This window comes from Oxyura jamaicensis, chromosome 1 (assembly GCF_011077185.1).
Source record: "Oxyura jamaicensis isolate SHBP4307 breed ruddy duck chromosome 1, BPBGC_Ojam_1.0, whole genome shotgun sequence".
Lineage (NCBI taxonomy): Eukaryota > Metazoa > Chordata > Aves > Anseriformes > Anatidae > Oxyura > Oxyura jamaicensis.
In genome coordinates, this window is record NC_048893.1 from 78,205,442 (window position 1) to 78,229,100 (window position 23,659).

The following is a 23,659-nucleotide window of genomic DNA, read 5'->3' on the forward strand; positions in this document are numbered from 1 at the left end:
GAGGTGGGTGGATTAATGAACCATGCACTTGTTATTTTCTCTCTTACAGTTGGTTAATGTAGACTTCACTTGCTACAAATCCAGCCTCTTTCATGAACTACTTTAAAGCCTGATCTTTGCCTTGCTATTTGAATCTGAACTATTTGCTTTCTTTTGAAGGTTTTACATGACCATATTGCTTATCGATATGAAGTGTTGGAGGTCATTGGAAAAGGATCATTTGGGCAGGTGGCTAAATGCTTGGATCATAAAACCAATGAATTAGTGGCACTGAAAATAATAAGGAATAAGAAAAGGTGAGACATCCATTGAATTTAAACCAATACAATCAGCTCTTTATTATATAGGCAGTGACAAACTGAGATAATGTGAACAAAGCAAAACCAAGCCTCCAGTACCACAGGTTTTCATTAAACACACTCAGAACAGAGTGAAGAAAGGTTAAGTCAGGGTCTCAGAACTGGCATGGGCCTAGTGGAGACAGCCTATGAAAGCAGCCACAGTTTTTCCATACTTACAAAGAGGTCTGTTATCTGTGCCACAGTTAATACACAGCACAGGTAACCAGCCCAGCACAACTGTTTGCTGAGAGCCTACTTTCCTACAAGACCCCAAAACACCAAGAATAGTCTGGGAGGCTCCAGTCGCTCATCTTAGTATAGAAAATTCTGCACTATGTTCCTAAGAAACATCTTCTCATTTATGTGACAGATTATAATTTTGTCAGTTGAGTTTAGTGTTAACTGAAGTCAAAGGAGCAGATGAGAAACAGAATCAGAATCATTCAGGTTGGAAAAGACCTCTAAGATCATCAAGTCCAATGGTTAGTGTAGCACTGCCAAATCTACCACTAAACCATGTAACTAAGCACCACATCTACATGTATTTTGAATACCTCTATGGCTGGTAACTCAGCTACGTCACTGGGCAACCTGTTCCAATGTCGCACAACCCTTTCAGTGCAGAATTTTTTCCTAATATCCAACTTAAATCTCCCCTAGCACAACTTGAGGGCATTTCCTCTTGTCCTATCCTCTTGTCACTTGTTGCTTGGGAGGAGAGACGGACCCCTACCTTGCTACAATCTCCTTTGAGGTAGTTTTAGAGAGAGACAAGGTCTCCCCTGAGCCTCCTTTTGCCTCGGCTGAATAACCCCAGCTCCCTCAGCCGCTCCTCCTAAGACTTTTTCTTTAGACCCTTCACCAGCTTTGTTGTCCTACTTTGGATACACTCCAGCACCTCCGTGTCCTTCATGTAGTGAGAGGCCTAAAACTGAACACAGTAATTCAGGTGCAGTCCTACCAGTGCTGAGCACAGAGGGACAATCCCTTCCCTAGCCATGCTGGCCATGCCGTTTCTGATAGAAGCCAGGATGACATTGGTCTTCTGGGCTACCAGGGCACAATGCTGGCTCACGTTCAGCCTGCTGTCAACCAGCACCCCCAGGTCCTTTTCTGCTGGACAGTCTTCTAGCCACTCTTCCCCCAGCCTGTAGCGCTGCATGGGGTAGTTGTACCCCAAGTGCAGGACCCATTACGTGGCCTTGTTGAACTTCATACAGTTGTCTCAGCCCATCAGTCCAGTCTATCCAGATCCCTGTGTAGAGCCTTCATACCCTCAGGCAGATCAACACTCATGCCCAACTTGGTGCCATCTGCAAACTTACTGAAGGTGCACTTGATCCCCTCATCCAGATCATTGATAAAGATATTGAAGTGAACTGGCCCCAGTGCTGAGCCCTGGGGGACACCACTAGTGACCAGCCTCCAGCTGGATTTAACTCCATTCATCATGACTCTGTGGACCTTGCCACCCAGACATATTTTTACCCAGCAAAGCCTATGCCCATTCAGGCCATGAGCAGTCAGTTTTTCCAGGAGAAAGCTGTGAGAAAGTGTCAAAAGCTTTGCTAAACTCCAGGCAGAAAACATCCACAGCCTTTTCCTCATCCACTTAGCACATCACCTTGTCACAGAAGGAGATCAGGTTCATCAAGCAGAACATGCCTTTCGTAAATCCATGCTGACTGGGCCTTATCACCTGTTTGTCTTGTGTGTGCTGCATGCTGGCACTCAAGATGATCTGCTCCATGAGCTTCACCAGCACCTAACAGGCCTGTAGTTCCCTGAGTCCTCTTTCCAGCCCATCTTGTAGATGGGTATCACATTTGCTAGCCACCAGTCAATTGAGACCTTCTCTGAAAGCCAGGACTGCTGATAAATGATGGAAAGTAGCTTGGTGAGCACTTCTGCCAACTCCTTTATTACCCATGGGTAGATCTCATTTGGCCCCATAGAACTGGATACATCTAAGTGGTGTTGCAGGTCACTAACCATTTCCTCTTGGATTATGAGGGCTTCATTCTGCTCCCCATCCGTATGTACCGGTTCAGGGGATTGGATACCCAGAGGACAACTGGTCTTACTACTAAAGACTGAGGCAAAGAAGGAATTAAGTACCTCAACCTTTTCCTCATCCTTTGTTACTGTTTCGCCCCACATCTAGTAAAGGATGGAGATTCTCCTTAGTCCTCCTTTTCTTGTTTATGTGTTTCTAAAAACATTTTTATTTTCCTTTATGGCAGAAGCCAGACTGAGTTTAGGTCGGGGTTTAGCCCTTCTAATTTTCTCCCTGCACAACCTCACAACATCATTATAGTCCTCCTGAGTGGCCTGCCCCTTCTTCCGAAGGTCATAAACACACTTTATCTTCCTGAGCTCTAGCCAAAGGTTTCTGTTCAGCCATGCTGTCTTTCTTCCTCATTAGCTTGTCTTCTGGTACATAGGGACAGTCTGTTCCTGTGCCTTTAGGATTTCTTTCATGAAGAGTGTCCAGCCTTCCTGGAGTCCTTTGCCCTTCAAGACTGCCTCCCAAGGGACTCCACCAACCAGTCTCCTAAACAGTTTACCCTCTGGAAGTCCAAGATGGCAGTTCTTCTAACCTCCTCCTTATTTATCCAAGAACCAAAAAGTTCATTAAATTACGCTATTGACTCCAGGAATAGCTGTATTCAGAGCTTTAACTGCTAAGTGTTTCCCCTCCGTGAACACTGAAAGTAAAGATATTCGTCAAAACTGACTGTCTCACTGTGCTATGTGTGAAATATTACTCTGTTTGAGTAAATGTAAACATTCCAATGGATTTTGAAAGCATCAGGATTTTACTCTGAATGTTCATTTGAAACTATTTTTCATTATTTATTTTTTTCAGTCAAGTCCATATATCTACTGTTAAGTGCCATCTAAGACTGGTATATTTAGACTAGGAAACAACAGTGAATCAAATTTAAAGTAGTTAACAGTGAATGGTGAATGATGAATTTTTAATTGTTGTCTCACACATTGAGTTTATAGTAAAATTGTGGTGTTTGCAGTGTTTGTATTGCAATAAACTTAGATTGAGTTAATGGTTCATCCATTTGGATGTCATATGATATTGCAGATTTCACAGTCAGGCTTTGGTGGAAGTTAAGATCCTTGATGCTCTTCTGAAGAAGGACAAAGATGATACTCACAATATTATCCACATGAAGGAATACTTCTACTTTCGCAATCACTTCTGTATTTCATTTGAACTGCTGGGGTAAAGTATATTTTCCTTAACATAAAACTTAAGGAGCATTATAGATCTTGTGCCTTACGAGCTTCCATTTTTATGCCTCCTTCGGAAGAATTTGCATCTCTTAATGTTCCAAGAAAGGAATACTGTCTAAATTCAACTGCATAGCTGAGTCTTTGATCAGCAAAGATGAAATGAAAAAGGCCCCTTCAGACCTTATATAGACAATGACATGATCTATTCCTTATCTTCTGTGCTATGTATCGAAGTGTTCTTCCCTGAGACACCTATGGGAAAATAAGTAAAATTGTGAATTCAGAACTGGTAAACTTCAGGGTGTAGAAGCATGAATTATATTAAATTATTATAAAATACTGCTTTCTGTGAATGTGTTCTGCAGGACACACCTTAGGCGGAATTTTGGATAAACTTTAAGGAAGTCAGACCATTTTATTCACCAGCCTCCTTATAATCAGGGCATCAGATTGTAATTATGTTTACATTTATGTTTACCCATAATTTCCCATTTCCTCACACCCCAGTCGCTGCCAGCTACTAGGAGGAAAATTACCTCTGTCGTAACTGAAACCAGGACAATGTATTATAGCACTTGCTGAATTTCCATCATCGTATGGAAGTCTTGACCTCAAATACACCTAAAGTAATTGCACTGCTGCTTGTGAGTCTGTTAGTCAGACACACAGGAAAAGAGTTGACTACTTGTCTCCAGGGAAGACACGGATGAGTCTTTTCAGAAAGTTGCTATGGAAAATTCACAGGAAAACGTTCATGGTATAGTCAACATATTCAGCTTGTTACAGAAGAGTGGCAGACTCTGGCTGTCATAAAAAGTATTTGCCCAATAAAATCTTGATTGCTTCTAAAATGCAACAAAAAAAAAAACCCTTAATTTGTGAACTTTGTGCTCCATCAAGTCCTGGTAACTTTACTTCCAAAGGAATGGGCTTTGTCTGAATCTAGTGGACATACAAGTGGGGAAGGCAGAAAGCTATGGTTGGTGTATGCCCTTGATGTGACATGGGAACTGGGGTCTCCTGGGGCTGTGGAGGCTCCTGGGGCTGTCGAGGCTCCTGGAAGGATCCTGTGAGCATCAGAGGCTCCCCATGTCCATCGTGATGGGGCCTGGTGCCTACCTGGTGCAGGCAGCCAGTGGCAACAGAAACAGTACAGGCATTGGCTATGTTCCTGGGGATGGAGATGCACCAAAGCTGTTCTGGGCCATAAGCCCACAGGCAGGGCTGTGGGGAGCTGGAGCCTGGCCCTGCCGTTGGCCTCATTGGGGCAGGGGCCGGCAGCCATGGTGCTGACATGGGGTCCCAGACCCTGGGTGGGTGGGGGAGCTCCACAAGTGAACAGGGATATCAGGCCTTGCGGTGCCCTCAAGGTCTCAGGGCACTGTTCACATGAGCAAAAGACAGTCACATCATTTAATGCAGTACTGGAAGGAGCTAAGATATGATGATAAAGGAATTTAAGATCCTAACAAGACCTGAATTTATGGGTATTTATCAAGAATAATTTATTACTAATTAAAGACTTTTTAGGCAAAATGGATTTATACAAGGTGCCAAAACAAAGATAAATGAGAGAGAAAGGAGACTGAATGTTTTTTTTTCCTCTCAGTTCCTGAATGATTGTTGTACTTGGTGAAAATCAGCACAGTTGCATAACAGCATGAAGTTTAGTAAGCAAGCATGTCTATGGACATTATGTCCTCATTAGACCTGAAGATTCAAGGAGTTGTTTATGCATATTACATGCAGAACATCATTCTCAAGGAGGAAATTAGTTAGGTCATTTTATTCTTCATGAGTCTCCTCTCTCAGGTAGGAAGACAGACAAAATACTTTCTTAATGCACTCTAATTTATTCATGCCATTAAAAATAAGTTCCCTAATATTTTTTCTGCTTTCTGCCTTCTTCTTCCAACCCCACAATCCTCACAGAATAAATTTGTATGAGTTGATCAAAAAGAACAATTTCCAAGGTTTCAGTCTGTCTTTAATTCGACACTTCACTCAGTGTGTGCTGAGATGTTTACAAGTGCTCTACCAGGAAAGAATCATTCACTGTGATCTGAAACCTGTAAGTACTGTCATTCCTAACATGTTATTCTGCACATAATCTTATTTTTTTATTGATTGAGAGGAACTCTCAGTAGAATCATTAAAATTTAGTAGGGTATTTGTCCAGAAGCTCTAATTTCTCTCAGATGCTATTAGTTCTAGGATTAAGTGATTCTTTCCATTGATTCAGTTTCTTCACTGCAGTTTATACATGGTTTTGTGGCTGCCAAAACATATGTAAAGATGGATCAAATGCAGGTAATGGCTTTTTGCTTAGAGACAGAAAAAGGTATTTGTGAAATTAAATAATTCAATATGAGGAGCATTATAATATAATGAGTTATTCACAAGGTAGGCTGTTTCAGGTTAATCCTGTTGCATATTTAATTTCATATGTGTAACTATAAAATTAAGTATCCTAATAAGTGACAAAACAATTCTATAATACACTGTCAGGATTCTTACCTATTTCTGGAGGAATATCTGTAATCCAATTCCTGTTATATCTGCTAAGCATTCAAGGTGGATGAAACATTTCCATTCTCCTTAAGCCCCAATCTTATCTCTCTCTCTCTATTTTTTTTTTATTCTGAATAATTTTTTATTCTATTCTTAAGAAAATTCTTTAGTATTTTTAATCTCTTTTTATTTCAGGTACACCATTCTCTTGACTTTTTTTCCCAAACATCAAATGAACCAATAAGTAAATAAATAAATGAACCAATAAATAAATAAATAATCTCTCAAGTAAAAATGCTAAGGATGGAATTATGCTTAATGTAACCTAACACAGAACTCTAAAAAGTCAAGTACTATTTGTATCTTGTGAACTTGCCAACATCTTTAGCAGACCAGTTTACAGTGAGAAGTGAGGCTTGCAAGATAGTCAAAATATTCTAATCTGAAACAATTGCCCTAACAGGAAATCTCTTCCCAGGCAGCCACTGACATGAAATGAGGTTGCCAAGATCAATGAGCATAGTCTGCATTTAAATAGAGTAATATTAGTGAACACTTAGCGGTTTAACTGAAAGATAATTTTGTTCTCATTCTGCAAATGTGGTTTCATTACTTGAATTTTTGTTACCTGAAGCTCGCATGTGTTATTACATCTGCCTCCTCTGATATTTCTTAATGTAAGTTAGGGTACAGAGTTGCTGTGGACTTCATGCTAGGTAAGTAATGCCCCCAGAACCTGGTGTTGCCATTAATCAGTTTCTTTGCATTGTGCGGGATTTGGTATTAGAGAATGAGTACTACCATGAGCATGGAAGGATAGCTAGCTGCAGAGAGAGGATATAACCCATAACAGGACCAAGAGCATCTGGGTAGGGGAAATGAATCATTGTCTTGACTTTCATCAGTATCAGCATCTTCCTCCTATAAGGCATCTCCTATCTCCTATTTTTATGAATCTAATAGCACAAGAAACTATTTTGTCACTAGTTAACATCGACCTAGGAACTGTTCAGTCCTTCAAAACTTTGTTGTGAAATTGGTATAAAACTTGTTGATAGACGTAGCTATCTCTCTGCTGAGAAGTGGAAAAGACCATATGATCAGAAAGAAAATCAAAGGAAATTCTTGATTTCAAGAGATTTTTAACAAGGGTAGAATTCAACTACCCAGCAGAGAGCTAATAAGCTATGTTTGCTCATTGATGCAGATATTCCTGAGCTAGCTGTATAGGAATCACTTTTCAAGTTGGAACCGTAGGGGCACAGTGCTACTCCACTAGCACCCAACTAATATGTCGATAGGACTGTACTATTTCAATTCATTGCTACTTTGATATCTCTACACCACACTGTTGTGAGGTGGAAGGAGATATGCTTACAGAGTCTGGAGGAGGTTGAAAAAAATAGAGGGAAGAAATGTGAATTACAACTTGTTCATGGGGCAAAGGCTTTCTGTGGTTACAAAAATAATGGTTCTGGTTAGATCATCATGTGACCAGATACAGTTTGCCTTCTACTAAGTTAATGACAATGGGTTTGGAGGGGCTCATTATGCTCACACAGCAAGAATTTTCACTGGCTGGTGCCTTGATAGCTCCACACACTGTGCAGTGCAGTAGCTTGTAATGCATGTCAGGGACCAGTGTGCCTGCCTAGCCTTCAAACTCTGTCCGTTTACAAATCTCCCCTCTGCTTTTGCACATTCCTGGATGTGGTTGCCTACTCATGTTAGCAAATGCATTCCCAGGGAAGATGAAATTTTAAGCTTTTGTTATGCAGATAAATGTAGACCTGATATGTGCTGTTTCTTTACCCAAGTGTTCACTAACCTAACGGGGTGTTAACCTTCTTTTCCCCTGTAATTTTTCCCCCTGTAGGAGAACATATTATTATACCACAAAGGCCAAGGTTCGGTTAAAGTTATCGATTTTGGATCAAGCTGCTATGAACACCAAAGAGGTTTGCAGAAAAGTCAAGTTGATGTAATTTTCTTAATAAGTTTTCTTAATTTTTAATAATGTGGGAAAAACTAAATCTTTGATTGATCTAATATGGTGGCCTATGCCCCTAATCAAAATCTGACAAACTGTTCAGCCATTGATGGTGGAACATATACTTGTAGGAAATAAGTAAGCTGTTACCATGTTTTTTCTTTGTCCCAAGCCTGATCAGCCCTCTACTGCTGTTGAACTTAGAACTGCATTTGCAAAAATGGTTAGCTGAAATGGGCCTATGCAGATAATCCGAGTTACATGTCTTAACAAATAGTTTGTAGGATCAGGATCATGTCCAGAGATCCTTTCCCAGTGGGATGGTTAAAAAACTGGCACTTTTTGGATGAATACAATGAGGGAGGAAACAGAAAAGAAAAACAGAAAGAAATCTAGACTACATTTTAAAACCAAAACAAGTCTTTAATTGCTCTTTTATTTTCCTATGAAAGTCTGATATATAAACTGAACCAAACACGTTCATTTATATTTTGGGATTCAGCCCATTAGATTTACATCACAGTTTTGTAGGAGCAGGTAATCATTTTAGGTTTGCCCATATTTGAGTAAAATGCAATCTGAAGATGCAGCCTAAAATATTTGTAGACAGTAACAATTTGAAACATAAGCATCAGTGGAAAGAAAGGAGAATCATGACTGAGACTCTGTCAGCTGAAACAAGACTCAGTGCAACCCTCAAATTGGTAGAGCATTAAAGAGTATAAAACAAAAAAGTCAGCTTTGACTTTGTGATAAAAATGACAGAAAAACAGACAACAATTATACAGTTGGTCAAATGCACAGATTACCACCATGGTGCTCTCTATCTGCACAGATTTGGTGAAATTGCATGTTGTGAAGAACTAGCTATTTATTCAGGGCACTTTCTTTCCAGAAAGATATTGAATATATGGGAATTTAAAGAACTGCAAAAATATAAATAAAGTAACAATCAGGTTGATAAGAATAAGAAAATAAAAGTGCTTGTATACTCTAATTGTTTTCATTTGTTTGAACTGACAAGAGGTAAAAGGATAAATCTACTCATTAGGAGTCCCAAACTTGGAATGTGATTTTTGATAGTTGCTGTGGGGCAATAATTCAGGCAATAATGCATTAACAGGGGAATCAGAAGGCAACAGATGTTCCCTAGGTATCAGTAGAAAAAAGTATTTCCTATAGTGCAAGATTGTGATAACAAAGAACTGTTGATTCATTCAAGGGGAAGACCTGCAAGTATGAAAGTGAACAGAGTAAGGTGAATCACAGCATTAGAAGAAGAGTTTTGTGATAAATGCTAAAATTCCAAATAGGATTTTAATCAAAGTTTGTGATTTATTAAGTAAATAGAGGCAAGCAAACAGCGCTGGGTGCGCCGGGAGTCTCTGCTCCACCAGGACGCACACCTATTAAATCAGGTGGTTGATTTTTATACTACTAGACTAATACATATTCATCACTATTCCTAGAAAAGGCAGGGTTATTATAATTAGTTCCCAGAATCCGGACCCAATCTCGGTGCATGCATATCAGTCTATGGTGGTCTTCCTGGGGGTCTCTTGTGCTGAGACTCGTAGCCTCCCAAGCTTTGTCTTTCGGTTGTCCTTCAGCTCCCCCCTTTCTCCTTATTTGGTGGATCCCTCTGCCAGACATCAGAGGCTTGGGCAGCATCTCATGCAGAAATCAGCAGTTTCCAAAAAAAAACGTCTTGGTCCTCTTATCTCTCAGACTCGAGTCTCAGTGTTCGTCCTTCAAGCCCTCTATTTACACAAATTGCTAGACCTTTAGTTAGCACAATACAAGAACTATGTACACTAACCACTCTGTTTTTCTTAGACAGAAAGTTACATTTCATCATGAGGCCCTAGCATTGTTTCATCCTGACACAAATCAAATGAAACATATTTCACAGTTTCTTTTAGTTAAACCTATTGAAGTATGATTTCAAATAAAATAGTGCTAAACATATTGCTCATTGATTTTAGAATGGGATAAGGGAAGGTTTTCAGAGCCTGTGTGAGCAGTCCATTAATGGGAGCTAGTAGTTAGAGTAGATATATGGTGCCTGAACATAGATATCACTTTTCCTGTGAAATCTGGAATGCATATTTCTGTCTCAATTACAATATTTTGCTTCTTGTCATTTTTTTTATTTATATTTTTTGTTACAGTGTACACTTACGTTCAGAGCCGGTTTTATCGCTCACCTGAAGTGATTCTTGGTCATCCTTATGCCATGGCTGTTGACATGTGGAGCTTAGGCTGTATCATGGCTGAACTTTACACAGGCTACCCACTGTTTCCAGGGGAAAATGAGGTTGACCAACTTGCTTGCATCATGGAGGTAACTTCAGGGACTGTATTTTGAATTGCATATTCACTTGATAAACTATGCTGCCAGCAACAAAAAGAAATTTCAAGAAATGAAGAAGTATAATTGATGAAGGGACAGCCTTTTAGAGGGAGGTTTATTGCAGCCACAAGGCTCTTTGAAAGGATGGGTTCTAATGAGAAACTGTTATTTCTATTTCTTGTGCTAAATGCTTCTTTGTACATTCACTGAAGGAAACACATTTTAATCTGCTCAGAATTTGTACAAAGAAGCTACCACAGAAGAAGCATATCTAAGGGGAAGGAAACGCAATCCAAATTATATAACAGGCTCCTCTTCTCTCAGAGATCACAGAACTGACAGTCAAGTGAAATCTCTCAAGGTCTTTAGTCCAAGCTCCTTCTGAGAGTAAGATTTTTTCCTCATCAGTCAGTCAGCTGTGGCTTTGTCTAGCAAATCTTGGAAACCTCAAAGTCTGGAGTTTCTACCACCTGTCTGCATGAGCTGTTCAAGTGCTGCTCTATTCTCCTGGTGAAAAAGTTTTTCTTAATAGTCACCCTGAACTTCTCAAACCACAGTTTGTGGATGTTGCCCCTTCTTATACTGGCTGCCTACCAAAGAGTTTGGCTCTATCATCTTTGTAACTGTTTCAGGAATGTAGTGTGACATATCCTACCTCAGATCATGTACCCAGTGCAAATGTTAAGAGTAGGTGCAAAGCTGACCCATGAAAGCTGCTGCATACCAACAACTACACTGCAATCTGATGTTGAACTCAGCCCCAAGTTCTGATCCTTCTAGTGCCATGTTAGTTTGTACAAGATTTTTCAAAGACAGCATCTCTCCCTGTGGCCTCCTACAACATATTTTGTTAACAGAAATGCTAGTTCTTAGAGTCCTCTGTGGTAATGAAGATCCTAATGTCAACCCTTATGAGAAGACATTTTCAATGTGCAGACAACTCTAAGGGAATCCATTAATTCCTTCCACAATAAATGACATAAAAGCAAATGGTTTGTAGACATTTCATAGCAATTTGCTACATTCAGCTTCTTTTCAAATGGAGGAAGATGAAATATCACATCTCTCCTGATGGCTGTTGTGTATGTTTATGTGTTTATGAAATGAGCAGTAACTCCATAAATTTTTTGTTGTTGTTGTTGTTTTGTTTTGTTTTGTTTTGTTTTTTGTATTGAAGGTTTTGGGTCTTCCACCATCTGATTTTATCCAGGCTGCATCAAGAAAGCGAACATTCTTTGGTAACTGATTCTGTTTGTTTTTCCTTGCTGGACTCCTCTGCTCATTAATCACTAATAGAGCACTGGTAGAAAGTAGGGTCAGAAGAACTTAAGCTGCTTCTTAGCTGACAAAACTTCCTTCAGAAAGAGGTATTGAGATAGAGCAAACTGATAACACTAGGCCTACAAATGAATGTGTTCCTTTGTTCTTCATCTTTTATGGGCCTCTTATTGCCACGCTGAGAGAGAAGAAATTGGGAAATCCATTCTATTGTTACTTCTTAAAAAATGTTATTTCAGAAGGGAGCACGGGCTTTTGGGAAACTAATTTAGACTAAGTTAACTTCTTTGCATATCATGTGGTTTTGGAAAAAATGAACAAAACACTTAGTGTAAGATGCAATCTCCAGGATGTAACCAGTATTGTTTGCCACAATGCTGGCAGACAATCAATGAACAGGACAAAACTGGAGTCAGTGGGATGGATGCGTACTGTTTTTGTAATTCTTAAAGTTTTGGTGAAGATTTTTAATGTGATTAATCATGTTTTTATTTTTTAAGATTCCAAAGGTTTTCCTAAATCCATAACCAATAGCAAGGGAAAAAAGAGATGCCCGGACTCAAAGGATTTAAGCACAGTGTTGAAAACTCATGATGCTGGTTTCTTGGACTTTCTGAAAGGATGTCTAATGTGAGTTCATAGTTCTGATTTACATGCAGCAGACTGTTTTTGAACTTGCTTTCAATTTCTTGTGCCTTTAAAATCTTTGTATCTGTTGGCTTTTGTGTGTGTGCTTTTGTTTGTTTGTTTTTCCCTTCATGGTAGTACTAGGGTAGCTATTACAGATATTCACAGCTTATTGCAGCGAAAAATCATTGCACAAAGACTCAGTGTAAGGGATTAGTTCAAGCTACATTAAAAAAAAAACAAAAAAAAAAAACCTGACACTGTCATGTCTAAAAACATCTCTCCTTCCTCTTATGCTGCAGACTAAACTTTAAAAGCAACATTTTTTGCCTATTGAGGCCTTTGTATTTCATCGTTCCTATGGAGACAGGCTGAGGGTGTTGGGGTCATTCAGCTTGGAGAAAAAGAGGCTCCGGAGAGACTTTATAGCAGTCTTCCAGTACCTAAAGGGGACCTACAGGAAATCTGTGGATGGACTTTTTATCAGGGAGTATATTGATAGGACAAGGAGTAATGGTTTAAAACTAAAAGAAGTTAGATTTTGATTAGATATTTTGAAGAAATTATTTCCTATGAGGATGATGAGGCAAGTTGCCCAGAGAAGCTGTGGATGCCCCATCCCTGAAAGGGTTCAAAGCCAGATTGGATGGAGCTTTGGGCAACCTGGTCTTATGAAAGTTGTCCCTGACCATGGCAGGGGGGTTGGAACTGGATACTCTTTAAGGTCCCTTCCAACCCAACCCATTTTATGACTGTGATTCTGTGATTCAGATTAACACAAATAATGATAATGCAGTGTCCCAAGGCAGCGTATATTTGGAAATCAAAGTTTGGTTTTATACTTAAATCAACTTCCCACTCTGGTGGGAAGAAAGTCTTCCAAAATTTCCTCCAGTGGGAGATATATCAGGAGCTAGCTTGGCTGACTTGAATTTCTTGACCATATTTTCTGTGCTAGGTCTTGGAAATGGCAATCAGATGATATGTTACGGTATATGTATGAAAACAATTCTGCTTCTTTGAATATCTGCTTGCAACGATCTCGCTGTCTGTATGTATGTTCCGTGGATGAGATTAGGCTCTTTTTGGTTATAATATGCTATAGACATCCCCTGTTGCACAGGGTAAAAGGGCAAAATATATTCAAGCATGTCTCCATTCCAGAATCAATAGTATTGTTTGCTTGCTCACTTCTTTCTTGACTGTGGTAGTTAGTGTGGAGAATTGCTTAGCACATTCACTGGAGTGTTACCTTGTATTCTGCATGCTGTTTTTTTTTTCCTTACCATAGTTATACTTACTTCTCATTGACAGCAACACAATGTACATTTCAAGAATTATCTGATAGACCGTATTTTTTCCATTCTTAAGTTTGGAATAAAGTTTTATAAATCAGTAAATCTCAGAATGCAAGAAGAGTCTAATATGTCTCAGGTCCTATAGTTTCTAAGATAATATGTTGAATTCACTCCAGTCAAGAATTTTGTTACTGTAGGCCTAGTAGGGCAAGTAGTATACAAATGTTTTCTTAAAGGAAATTGATGACTGACGCATTTTTCTAAAATGCTATATGCAAATAACATGGAAATGTTTACAGTCTTCACAGAAGTTAGGAATCTGACAGATTCTCTATGCCATGAACTTTTTACATAGTACCACAGAATAACTGAGGTAGGAAGGGACCTCTGGAAGTCCCTGGAAGTAGTAGAGCAAGTCCAAGCAGGGCAAACTTGGAGTGGGTTGCTCAGAACCTTGTCCTGTTAGGTTCTGAATATCTCCAAAGAGGGAGAGTCCACAGCCTGTGTCAACCTGTTCCAAAAACAAACCACTCTCATGGTGAGAGCATCAATGGCAAAGTATCTTTTTGTTTGTGTGGGGGAAGGGAGAAATATTTCAGTGTCAGCAGCATATCATTTGTCTTCACAAAGTAATTGGGACTTTTTTTTATAAAAGAAGTATTGTTGGGGAAGACAAGCTATTTCATGGCTCAAATACGATCATGTCTTTTCCAAAGAGGTCAGGTTACTAAGCATTTTACACGGTGAGACTCCATGATATGAGGTGTCATTTTAGTAATAGTTAAAATGACATCTCTTGGGAGATGGCTACTAATGAGGTTTTACTCATCCATTGAACCATAAAACTGAGCATAGAGGAACAAACTTTTGTCTGGTTGCCTTAAATATTTACCTCTTGTTATAGGTGGAGTAAGCTTTTGGAGGCAAGCTTGATGCAAGGCTAATGTTTTTTGTCTTGTTTAACATTGACTGTAAGATTCTTCCCAGCAGTAATGGGTTACTTTCCTGAAGAAATCCAACCTAGTTTGCACTTACCTCCCCCTCTTCTCGTGTGTCTTGCACAAGAAGATTGCTTTTAATGTTCTTCCCTGTTTGCTAAAGCTGTATGAATCATTGAATCATTTTGGTTCACTGGTTGAATCATAAAATTTAGAAACAATTTCAGTGAAGCAAAAATACCTGTAAGCAAGTAATTTCAGGTCACAAAAAACATCTATGCTGTGGTTTTTGTTGTTGTTGTAGTTTGTTCATTTGTTTGTTTTAATTTTCATAGGTTTGAAATGAAAGCTCATTTGGTGACAGAAAGAATGAACTATTTAGTCTTTTGAAGTTGTGAATCTGTGTTTGTCCAAAGCAGCTTTGTACGTTTGCCATGACCTCACAGATAGTGTTGTTCAACTTATATATACCCGTTTTCCAGATAAAAACTTGAGACTGAAAAAGAATTCAGTCAGCTCTTGTGATGGCAAGAGTATGTGTTTTTTTTTTCTACTTTATTTCTGTACAGTTCTAGACAGCATTGATATTGGGCAAATCAGAATGAAATACCCTGCAACTAATGTAGAGATTTGTGACATAAATATTTGGATTGTTATGAATGTAGTGTGAATGGAAATGTATGCTTGCTTAAGCACTGGAGTAAACAGCACAGTGAGGGCTCAAAGAGTTGTGCACATTGATAACAAATGATACCGTTCCCAGGACACCGGTCCCACTTGTAAAACTGGGAAGTACAGTGTTTGTGTTACAGACAGGACAGCCAGGAAGCCTGCATTCTGGTGATACCACAGCACAGGTGACCAGCAGTGAAAAATCTGAAAGGTTGCAGAATATCACCCACACCATTCATTTTCCTGTTAGTCAAAAGCAAATGAACAAAACAGATACATATTCCAAATCTACAACTGAAAACAGATGATGAGTAGTTACCTTGCCTCACATTCCAACACTTATGGAGATCAAAGTCAGAAAGGTTCTTATGTGGAGGAAAATGCCCAAATACCAGGTGACTTCTAAAGGATATGGAAAATCTGTCCAAGGACTATTTCATTGTCACCTGTCAAGAATAACCCCAGAGATGTAGTGAAGACTAAGTAGATGTCATCTCTTGTCCTCTGTTTGACAAACAAGTGATCTTGGCCAGAACACTTGGTACTTGTGAGTGTGTGGATGTGAAAACTGTGTGAATTGAACCTGTGAGGGAATGGATGTGAGAAGGTAAAATAAAATTAGGAATTTTGTAAAAATATCACCTTCCATTTCCATAATAAGATCTCTCATGAATTTGTTAAGCTAATTCTCCACATTAGTTTCAGATGCAGCTAAATTAGGAAAGATTTATCTTTTAATGAATTACCCTATGTCTGATTTGTGTTCCCATTCTTGGAGCTTGCATTGACAGAATGTGAAAACTTTGAAACAAATATTCAGTTGGGTCACTACCCTAATAACACTATAAACTGCACATTTTTGTATTTAAAAATATCTAGATACTACAGAGCAAAGCAAAGATCAGATCAGCAAAGCACATAGTGCCGAAGTAAGTAAAAAGTTTTTAGCAAGTAAAAGGATGGAGAAGATCAAGTAAGACTTTTCTTTATTTTCTGTTAAAATTCTTTTGTTTCAAAAAATGGCCTCATGGCATGACTTTCAAATACTGAATCTCTTGGCTTAAATTAACTTTCAGTTATAGTTACTGTTGAATAACTTTTTGCCTACTGTGGATTTAAGGTGGGAACCTGCTCAGCGCATGACTCCAGATGAAGCAATGAAACATGCGTGGATCCAGGAACCAAAAATATGCAGAGCAAAACAGAAAATGCAGGTTTCAAGGAAGCTGAGTGATGGCTCTTTCTCTACACCAGGAAAGAAAAAAGAGAATATCCGTAAGCATGTCTACCTGGAAAACTAACTGCATTTATATCAGCGTTTGGTATTTCTTTGTATTTAATAGCATCTGACCAATGTAAGGTGAGGTGATAGTTCACACTATGCAGATAATGAACAGTCACTGGACTCTAGTGAATAGAGCAACTATTTCTTACCTCTATAGAAATAGATCTGCCCATTACTTATTTTTATAGTGGATCCTAGCAAGAAGACTGGTAGCACTAAAGGTTCACAGAGAAAGAGCTTTTCCCTGTTGACAGCAAAGTAGTTATGGTATCTGACACCATACCATAGTGCACTTCACTTTCAGAGCAAAAGAATTCATCAGTGGTTGTTGTGAGATCACAACAGAAATTTTCAATTGATTTTTTGTGAGTTTGTAGTGATCATGTGTTTAGCTGCTGCTGATAATCCACAGTCTCACCCTATCATTTTATTTATTTATTATTACAGAAAATATCTGGAAAGATACAGCTGACAATGTGAAAAGTGAACTGGGTGAAAGACTGACTCTCACTGTGCCCTCCACAGGAACAACAGAAAATGATGTACAAAATCACACAATGAAACATGCTATTCCGGAGAAACTTTTGGATACTGAAATAGAAAAGCCAATCAAAAGTGATCAAACAGAACACAGTGGTGAAACAGCTCTTCCAAAAAAATCTTTCTTTTTCCCACCAATTAAGTAATGCAGAGTAGAAGTAATGATTGGTTCAGTTGCATTCCTGGTATATTTTATAGGTACTTGTACTCAGGAGCATAACCTGTATCTGTCTGAACATGGACTGTGCATATTGTAGGTATATTTAATGTTCATTTTACTTTGAAATAGTCCAGGCAACAAACCAGAATTTGAAAAACATTCATTTTCCTCACTTCCATCCTTGCTATGTTCAGAGATACTTTACAACTAGCAGCAATAAAATGGAGACTGTAGAGACAGAGTGGCTGGTTCTTGATGTTACAACATACTTCTAAATTTTAGGTTTTCCTGAAGCTAAAAGAAAAAATGCATTGACTAAAGAGTCTGAATCCTTTCACTTACATCAGCATAAATATGGAATAATTCACAGATAGGCTTGCTGGATTTGCTTCTGTATAAAAAATAGAAATCAAACACAGCATCTCCACTTTCCTCCTCTATCTCTTTTGTGTGAAGCAGTAGATGGAAGCCATTGTCACACTTCCTTAGCAGACTTAGGAATGTAAATTATGTTCTTTTGCTCTTCCACAACAACAAAGGGTGATATTTCGTGCCCATTTCTTCAGGGACTTCACTCAATATTCATATCAACAAGAAAAAGGAATTAAAGCAAGCTGTTTAGATTCAAAGAAATTGTTCTCCATGGGAACTTAATAGTCAGGAAAAACAAAAACAAAACAACAACAACAAAAAACACAAATATAAACAAAAACAAACAAACAAAAAACCACAAGATTTCTGGGAACCCTATTTCTATGCTCAGTTTAAACATTAATCTGTTTGGTGCCCACCTCATTATGACTCATTTACTTTACTGCGGCTTATGGATAGTACTGCAAAATATGAAAGCACATAGTGAGGAAATTGTCATACAAAATGCAGCTGCTGCTGTAACAGTACAAAATAGTAGTCCCAAGAGAGCTAGGTGATTGTCGATGTTAAGAGTTACCATAACAGCAAACTCCCACAGGCCCCATCTGCAAAAGAAAAACCCAGAGAACGTGCTCCCTAAACAGTTCTAATGCAACAAGGAATAAACAAGGCATCTGATAGGGTACAGAGGTGACTGCATTACAAGAGCCCTACCGTAGGTGTGCTGCTGAATATAAAGTTAATGGAAACAGCCATCTCAGAGAAAATGGGCTGCACAATACAGTGTGACCATTCGTGTTGGTTTCAGGCAAGTCCTGGGACTCAAGACTAGACACCTGGAAGATAAGTGACCCAAACTGGGCAACAGCCCATTACTGGGTGTAATTGAGAGATTAAGTGTATAGTATTCTGGCAGTAAAATGTCATTCTGCTGTGATTCAGACGTTACTGACAAGCAGGCCAACATGCAGTACCAGAATTGTCTGTATCTCTGGCTTCAGAGAGACTCCTGTTCAGCTGAACTCTCCTGAATACTATAAAAAGCTTCTGTTTTTCAATGGAAGGATATGCCAGAAAAAGTGAATTCTCTTATGCACTGCATTTATTTCTGTGATTACACAATACCCAGAGGGTGAGTATCAAGTGGGAGGTATGCAGAGTCCTTGCCATGTTTCACGGAGAAGGAATCCCAGCCCTGATGGGAATGGAGCTAGACTCATCAGCAATTTTAGGGAATATTCAGATAGGCTTTTGCAGATATGTGGAAAATATTTTGGATGTTTCTTGAAAGTAACATAGAAGATGAGAAGCAAAAGGTTTCTGTTTAAGTGCAAGGGTTCTTTGTAGACTAAGAACAGTAAGAGTACTTATCCCATTATCATGTAACATAAAAGGTCAGATTCTTATCTCCTTGGAAAAAGAAATTGTAGTTTCTATTCAATTGCTGTTCATTCTCCAACTCTGTTGTTGTATGTTCACTTGATGACTATTTAGGCTGCTCCAAGTTAAAATACCTGTTTTCTCACAATTTTGCACTTTGTATTTGTCTGCTCTACCTTGAGACAAGGTTTTGGGGTCATTTATGCCAACCTGCTTTTGATAGTATTGTTTAGTAATAATGAAGCTGCAAACTCAGTCTAATGTATGGGTTCGTGTGCTGGAGCTGCAGTTTCTTCACAATTAATACATTTCAATAGCTTTTTGTAGTAAGCAGCATCATATTGCTTCTCTTGGCATGTCTGTGTTTTTTCAAGACATTCAGAGCATATAGAAAAAAGCGACAAAGCCACCAGAGCCTGAAATTCATTGTGATTATCCTATTCACAGAAGGCAGCTAGATGGCATTTTACTGTAGCTGTCTCTTCTGCATTTTGTCTCCCCTTCTTTGCTGACCTGCTGTTATTTTTTAATTCCTTCAGCCTCCACAGTGATTTCCACCTTCCAACTATTTCCTAATAAGGCCTCTTTTAGATAACTGTTGGATTTTTTTATTTTCTGTTTTTATTTATTTTTTCTGAGATGACAGAAATAGATAGAAATGCCTTGGTAGGAAGATCTAGTCCTCAGATATCATCACTGCTTTCACAATCTTCTGCAGAAAAAAGCAGATCCATCAGACACAGGTAGCATCCAGTTCTTCGAGCTGTAAAGGAAAAGTCAAAATATTGAGAACATTCCTCCGACTCCTGCTCTGTTTGAGCTACCTGCAGACTGATGTCACTGAGTTTAAGAGAAGTTGCGGCAACCAGCACTGTTGCAAAAGTGGGTATTTACAGGATGTAGGACACAAATCTGTAGGAAATCAAGCTGTGCGAATATAGGTGCTCATTGAACAAGTGAAGTGTATTCCTTCTCTCCCTGAAACATCATTTAGAAAATATCTGTGAAAACTAATGATAATACATGCACCTTGGCTCTGCTGCTTTTCTGGTATTTGATGCATTTTGGGAAAAGAAAAAAAAAAAAAAAAAAAAAAAAAAAGGCACCCCACTGCCCCTCCTAGGAGGCTATCTAAGTGCAATTGCCGTCAGTCAAACAAATAGTCACTGCCAGACCCAAGATCAGACGAGACCAAACCGTGCAGATCCTCACTTCCATGTACTTCTTTTACTCGTGTTGTGTCCTGAAGTTGGTTCTTTTATTCAGGGTTGATAAAGTTATCGGCGGCAATGTTGAAACACTGCAGCCCCAGCTGGAATAACGCGGAGGTGCAGCTGTTCACGAGGTGATGCCTGTGTGCTCGTTTGGGGTCCTTCGCTAATGTTCTGATGCCATCTAGCGTTAGAACAGGCTGCATGTGGTCTGTTTTAAGTGCATTGCTAATGGCTCTTCAACGCCCAATAAAAAAAAAGTAATAAGCTCACCAAGAACATCTCATAGAACAGGGGGTGATAAGGTCTCTCTTTAGATCTAGAACATTGAAACCTAGCCTGGGCATAGAGAGTGTTTTAGGGCCACACCTCAACATAGCAAGAAAAGCACATTATTTTATCTATATACAGGTAGAGCTGAGCTATGTGGAACATTATCTGTACCACAGAGAAAGAAAAGAAAAGAAAAAAAAAAAGGTCTGAGTTCAGTAATTGTTTCACTGAATCAATGCAGCTGGGATATTAAGGAACAGCAATTTGGTTTCTTGACTGTGCGCACCGTGCTAAGACCTACTGACATTACCTTTGGAGATGACCAGAGGGGACAGGATGGCTACCAACAACTGATGAGCATCTCAGCAGTAACATAATAGCTACATTACAAGCTGTAGTAAGTTTATCCACACTCAGAGAACTGAGCCACTGCTTGTCAGTCAGGATATTCCCTATTCTTCCACACCCACTACCCATCCCAGCTCTGTTTCCCCACAGGTCATGGGACTAGATGAACCCTGCACAACCTCTGCAGCTGCAAAAGCCACCCAGAAAAAATAAAATTAAAAAAAAAAATCTACTACACATACTCCTAATGTTCTCTAAAGGAAACCTAATAATGGATCCTCAGTGATGGCTTGCTTACTTGTAAAGAGAGCAAGCCATTTTGTCTTCCCATAGTTATGCTCTCTCCTCTATACCACTGGGAAAAAAACAAGAACTTTTTTAGTGTAGGGTGGGGCATGTCAGGCATTTTCCTCTACAAGCAAACAGTGGAGAGGTCAACTGCAATCTGTGTACTGGCAGGGGAGAGGGAAGACTCAGCAGCTGGGTAAAGGGGAAAGCTTGAGGGAGAAAAGGCGATGGGTGGGAACAACAGCAAGGTAGGTGACCCCTCACCCTGTCTCCCTGCTGAGAAGCAGAAGTCCAGTTCTTCCAGAGCCAAGGGCAGGAGAAGAATGGCAGGTCTGTTTTCTGAAGAGTTTAGTGCTCAGCTCTCTTATCACCCAGGCCATTGTATATCTTATTTGCCCCAATAATATGCGTATGACTCACTGTGAAAGTCTGAACCCAACAAGAACAGACCAAGATTTTTTATTTTTATTTTTATTTTTTTAATACTGTTGCTTTTGGTGCTCCCATTACTGAATTCCTTCTCAGACTCCGTCTTGACACCTCTTAGTTCAAACATGCTACTACTGTCTGGCTCTCCACCCATGTGGGAAGCTTGTACTAGTAAACTATTGTGTGAACCTTCCACCTGGGTCTGCCCAGAGTCATGGATTGCCAGTCTCTGATTGTAGTTTGTGACTGTTTTGTGGTTCATGCTGGAAGGGAAAAGAAACAAAGTGGCAGGGGCTGAAATGGCTCTAGGGAGAGATGAGAAAATGTACTTAAAGGCTGGGAGGAGGAGGAATCAAATTGGGATGAGATGAGGCAGTCCTGAGTTCTGGAGGCCACATTCACCTGTGTTAATGAAAGATAAGCAGAAGAAGCAACTGGGTCTTTGTTTTCCTGAGAAACCTTTATACATTGAGCTAACAGGAATCAATCAACTATCACTACAGTAGATGTGTCTACCTCCAAATGGGGAAAGGTTTCCCTCCCCATCTCTCCCATCAGAAGCTTTGGGGAATGAAGCAACATCCACAACTTAGCATGAGGCTTGGGCAGAGACACTGGAAATTATGCAGCCACTCAGCAACATGGGGATTTCACTGACCCAAGGAGTCAGGGCAATCATGAGGAACTTGAGAGAAACAGTGGGGAAAAGGCCCTTTCCTCTAAGGACCTGCCCATTGCAGTCAATATTCGTATTGTACATTGAGTTTGATGTATATCAAACAGAAAATGCAGTGCAACATCATTTACTTCCTCTTCTTTCTGTGTGTCTCCATCTGCCGCATAAGGCAGATCCTCAGAAGTACTGTTGTGCCTTGTGGTTCTGACCCTCCTTATTCTTTTCACACTTGGTTCCTGTATGAGCACTTAGTTTTCTAAAGAAAGGGTTATCTTCTTTCCTCTGTCATTTTATCATCATCTTTGGCATGTAGCTCACTGATAATCTGTGGTATCTTACTGTTCCTGGATATCTCTCCCATGCCCCTTAGTAGTGGTGTGCAAACACCACATCCTGTTTCATCAAAGAAACCATGCAATTCTAATCCTTGTCACACAGCTAAGACACCCCTCCTTGTAATCCTGGGATAACCATGTCTTCCAGCAGTGTATCAGTTACATCCCCTAATATCTTACTCCTCTCAGTGTAAAAAAGAGATTTTCTGCTTAGAAGAATAGAGAACTAGCAATGATGAAAATTTCTCACACCAGCAGGTCTGCAGAGCATCCTAATTGTAGCTGTGTATATTCCCTTCCCTTTTTCCCTCCCTCTTCATCATTAACTCTTGTCTTGAGTTCTCCCCACATGCGGGCTGAAGTCCCTCAGTTTTGACACCCTGTGATATCTTAGTCTTTTGTCCTAATACATTATCACAGACCTCAGTCCTGGCTGGTGTCCCTAGAACAGTGTGCTGGGCCTCTCTGGAGCAGAGAAGCTTTAAAATGTTGGCATTGTACTACATAATTCATAAAAGAAACCACAAATGTACTTGCTGCCTACAGCAAGGCTGTCAGCAAAGTAAGTGGGGATCCAAGAAATCTGTATGCAATGTGATCTGTTTAAACCTGAAGATCAGATTAGATATCTCTCCTTCTCTGTTACTCATTTTTCCTGCAAGCACTTGTCTTAGCAGAACAATACAAATGGGCTTTTCTAGGCTTTCATAGCAAGTAAGTCAGAATGAACTACAACCTTCTTCAAAACCCACAGACCTGGGCTATGTTTTGTAGTGCATTATGCAACTAGGCAAATTGTAGATGAGATTCACAAGGCAATTCCTGGCAGAACTGGTTGGAAGACAGCTGAGGCTTTTTGTTTTTCTTATTAGTACTCTGAATCCTCCTGGAAACCATGTTAAGATATATGGAAGAGAGGGAGGTGATTGGAGACAGCCAACATGGCTTCACAAAGGGCCAGTCAGGTCTGACTAACTTGGTGGCCTTCTAAGACAGAATGACAACATTGGTGGACAAGAGCAATGGAAGTCATCTACATTAACTTGTGCAAAGCTTTTGATATGGTCCCACAGAACATCCTTGACTGTAAATTGGAGGTCAA

General features: G+C 39.6%; 1 protein-coding gene across 3 annotated transcripts in view; it reads left to right on the forward strand.

Moving 5' to 3' along the window:
* DYRK4 (dual specificity tyrosine phosphorylation regulated kinase 4) overlaps positions 1-17,484 on the forward strand; it is a 28,314-nt gene extending 10,830 nt beyond the window's left edge. For all 3 annotated transcript variants that reach the window (XM_035312374.1, XM_035312367.1, XM_035312362.1), the window contains exons 6-14: positions 160-296; positions 3,442-3,582; positions 5,526-5,664; positions 7,981-8,062; positions 10,266-10,438; positions 11,625-11,685; positions 12,226-12,355; positions 16,381-16,535; positions 16,993-17,484. In XM_035312374.1, coding sequence (XP_035168265.1) covers positions 160-296; positions 3,442-3,582; positions 5,526-5,664; positions 7,981-8,062; positions 10,266-10,438; positions 11,625-11,685; positions 12,226-12,355; positions 16,381-16,535; positions 16,993-17,231 — 1,257 coding nt within the window. In that variant the 3' untranslated portion in view covers positions 17,232-17,484. The remainder of the gene's footprint in view (positions 1-159; positions 297-3,441; positions 3,583-5,525; positions 5,665-7,980; positions 8,063-10,265; positions 10,439-11,624; positions 11,686-12,225; positions 12,356-16,380; positions 16,536-16,992) is intronic.
* Positions 17,485-23,659: the final 6,175 nt, after the last annotated feature.